This window comes from Galeopterus variegatus, unplaced genomic scaffold (genome assembly GCF_000696425.1).
Source record: "Galeopterus variegatus unplaced genomic scaffold, G_variegatus-3.0.2 Scaffold2957, whole genome shotgun sequence".
Classification (NCBI taxonomy): domain Eukaryota; kingdom Metazoa; phylum Chordata; class Mammalia; order Dermoptera; family Cynocephalidae; genus Galeopterus; species Galeopterus variegatus.
Genome location: NW_007729068.1, coordinates 164,961 through 168,067, shown reverse-complemented (window position 1 = coordinate 168,067; position 3,107 = coordinate 164,961). Strand labels below are relative to the sequence as shown.

Here is a 3,107-nt window from a genome sequence, read left to right as displayed (position 1 = left end):
ATGCAAAAAAAAAAAAAAAAAAAAAAAAAAAATAAGAAACATACATACACTCTAACAAAGAATCCCTTGCGGAGTTTATGCTCCAGCCTTTTGTGGTTGTGTCTTTGCAGCCACACAGGGATGATTTGCAAAGAATGTAGCAGTATTTGTTGCACCTAGCAAGATTAATTGGTTTAAGCAGCAGTCTTTCAAAGCAGCTACAACAATAATATTTCGGATCTTTTAGAAAGACACAAAAGCAGCGGAAGAGCAGGAAGGCGTTTGAGCAGCCAAGAGTGCTGAGCGCCGGCAAAGTGCATCTATCATAGATTGTAACCTTACCAAAACTTTTCTCCTTTCTCTGCATGAGTTGGTTTAGGCGTGCCTGAGTTGCAGCAGCTTCGCATTGAGCACCCAGCCCCAGAGACAGAAGTAGAAGGGGGTCTCCTTAATTCGGCTCAAGTGTGGACCTGGTACGCAGCCTACACCGCCGAGGACCGAGTATTGTGAAGCCACTTTGGGAGAGGGTCGGAGTGGCGGCAGGGGGGGGGGGAAGGGAGGAGGACGGCCAGACAAGACACGGCGCACACACACACGGAGCCCCTCGCAGTGTGGCAGTGTGCAAAATAATGGCGAATGACAAAGCCACATGCTTCCCTAACTCTGCCTGTAATCCTAAAATCCCAGAGGCCCCTTTTAGCTTCCTGGTAACAAATGGATTTGATTAAACTGTCACATGCAGCGTTAGCATAGCATATCATGTTCAATATGAAAAAGATCATAAATCTGACTTGTATTTCATAACAGCAATCTGGGTAGCCCCCGTAAAAATGTGCTGCATCAGTCTGAATCTCAGTCTGTTAGGACATAGTAACCTCCGTTCCATGGAACCGCTCTCTTCTGGCCACTTAGTCCCCACCCCCCAAACATAGTCACTTTTCCATTGCAAAGGAACAACATTTTGTTATTATGGCTGTGTGGGGAGAGGCAGAAGTGTCAACAAGAATCAAAAGACTGTAATTTCAACACTTTTTCTTTTGGGGGGGGTGGGGTGGGGGTCATGAATTCCAGCAAGTGTGGGGGTGGGTCCGTGAACCCATCCAGGACTAAATTCCCTTCCTGCAGGCCAGGAGCAAACATTTCCCGATTCCAAACTCTCCTGCCCCTCTCTGCCCGGGAGTCGGGGGTGTGCAAATGCTGCAGTTCCTGCTGAACTTTGACTATTCTCCGCTGGAGTCGGACTTGAGACGTTCCGCGCCGCAGCAGCCGCTCTGCCTCCTTCCATCAACATCTTCCGCCTGCATTTATTTCATGTCCCATCATAAAAATAATGAAGCCTCACATGATTTAAACAAAACCGTCTCAGCAGAGCTGCAGCCCGAGTGAAAGTTGCAGTGCGGAGCTAGGTTGCAGCTCCAGTTTATGCCTCATTAGGAGAGGCTGGGGAGGGAAAAAAAAAAAATACCCACATCCGCACACGCACGCGCGCACCCGCAGACACACACACACAGCACAAATAAGCCGACGCGTGTGTACACAGTCGCTGCACTTACCTTCTCAATTAAGCGATATAGGGGGAGGCCGTTCAGTAAGCACAGTGGCTGCTTTGTAGCGCTTCTCCTTGGGAAAGGTCAAAAAGAAGCATTGTTTAAAAAAAAAAAAAGAGGGGGGAGGGAATCTCTATTTTTTTTAAGTTTAAAATAATGAGGTCCTCAAGGATCCGCCAAGGAATGGTGTTGACCGCATCTGAGCCACAGGTGTCCTCCTTTTAGGCAACTGCAGTCCGAGCCTGTCTCTTTCCGTCCTGGCTCAAGACAACTTACCCCAGCAGCGTGCGAGGAGCCGAGCAGAAGGAAGCCCTGGCTCTCAGCTGCAAAATGCAATCCCTTCCCAGCCAGACATAATACAGCCAAAGAAAAGGTCACTCAGTTATTACTGAGCCGGCGGAGCCCAGGCAGCGATTGTCGAGACCACAGAGAAGCAGCTCCCTTCCGATTTAAGACTATTTACCTCTCGCCCCCACCCCTCCCCTCTCCTCTCCTGTCCCTCTGTTCCTCCCTCGCTCGCTGGCTCCCTCGCTCGCTCTCGCTCTCGTGTGCCTGTTCCGCAGCTCAGTCAAGTAGAGCCGCCCTCGGAAAGTGCAAAGCAGCCACGAGACAGATCGGGCTTTGTTGCTAATTTCCCAGGGTGAAAATTTACAAGCCTGCGAGTGCAGTCAGCACAACCACATGCATATGCTACTCACAAACGCGGGGGACGACCCCGCACACAAAAGGTGACCTCTGCAGGAGTCAACTCTGGAAGGACCCTACCTCCTGGCCCCGTCCAGAAGAACTCCAGAGAAAGACCTCCGGAGGGAGAGGGTAGGGTTTCTAAAATAACCAGGGCATTTTGGAATAGGTGGCCACATTTAAAGCAAATTGCCTTCCAAAGCCATTTCTGAAGCTACCAATTATGGAAATGAAAATAAAAGCAAGGGAATCAAACTGCTACCAGAATACACTGGAAAAGTACACAACCCTCTCCTTTAAGAAATGTCAGGGTGGGGGTGGGGGGGCTGCAATTGCCTGGTCTCTGGTTCCATTCATGAACTCTCAAGTCGCTGCTCCGCAAGTCTGTCACACAAGCTAGGTCCAGCGGATGACACACACACACCCCTTCCTCCCTTCCCTTAATGGCCCAAGAACTAAACTGTAAACTTGTTCCCCATTAACCAATTCCGAGCCCTCACCAACCAGTACCACTGAAACACACTTTCTGCAATTACTTGAATTCCTTAATATTTAAAGCTCGCATTTGCAAATGCATAACACTCAGGAGCATGGAGAAACATGTTTTCAGGGCTAAGTTGGTCAAGGAATCAGCTTCTCCACCAGTACTGCCCTGTCCTCACAGGCTTGCTTTAAGGCCTTGACAGGTTTTTTTTTCCCCCATTCTTGAAATAGGTCCTATTCTCCCTAACCTCCGCTTCTCTTAAATTCACTTTGCATCTGTAAAGGCCACTGGTAGCTTTAACATATCTTATTATTTGTCTAAGTTTTCAAACTTCAAAGTCATCCTCTTTTTTGGCAGTTATTAAAGCACCCTCGCCCGATTTTACGAAGTCTTAGTCAAAGGTGAAGCTTAAA

General features: G+C 48.5%; 1 protein-coding gene across 6 annotated transcripts in view; it reads right to left on the bottom strand.

Moving 5' to 3' along the window:
* LMO3 (LIM domain only 3 (rhombotin-like 2)) overlaps positions 1–3,107 on the bottom strand; it is a 68,076-nt gene that overhangs the window by 62,392 nt on the left and 2,577 nt on the right. The window contains exons 1-2 of one of the 6 annotated variants that reach the window (XM_008583532.1): positions 1,803–2,005; positions 1,533–1,599 (exon numbers count right to left, since the gene is read on the bottom strand). The exons of 2 other annotated variants lie outside the window; for them this stretch is intronic. Coding sequence is in view for 1 of the 4 variants with exons in the window: in XM_008583530.1 (XP_008581752.1) it covers positions 322–346 (25 nt within the window). In the remaining 3 variants the exon portion in view is untranslated. Of the gene's footprint in view, positions 1–321; positions 849–1,532; positions 2,068–3,107 lie in introns of those variants that run through there. 3 more of the 6 variants (XM_008583533.1, XM_008583531.1, XM_008583530.1) reach the window with 3 other exon arrangements.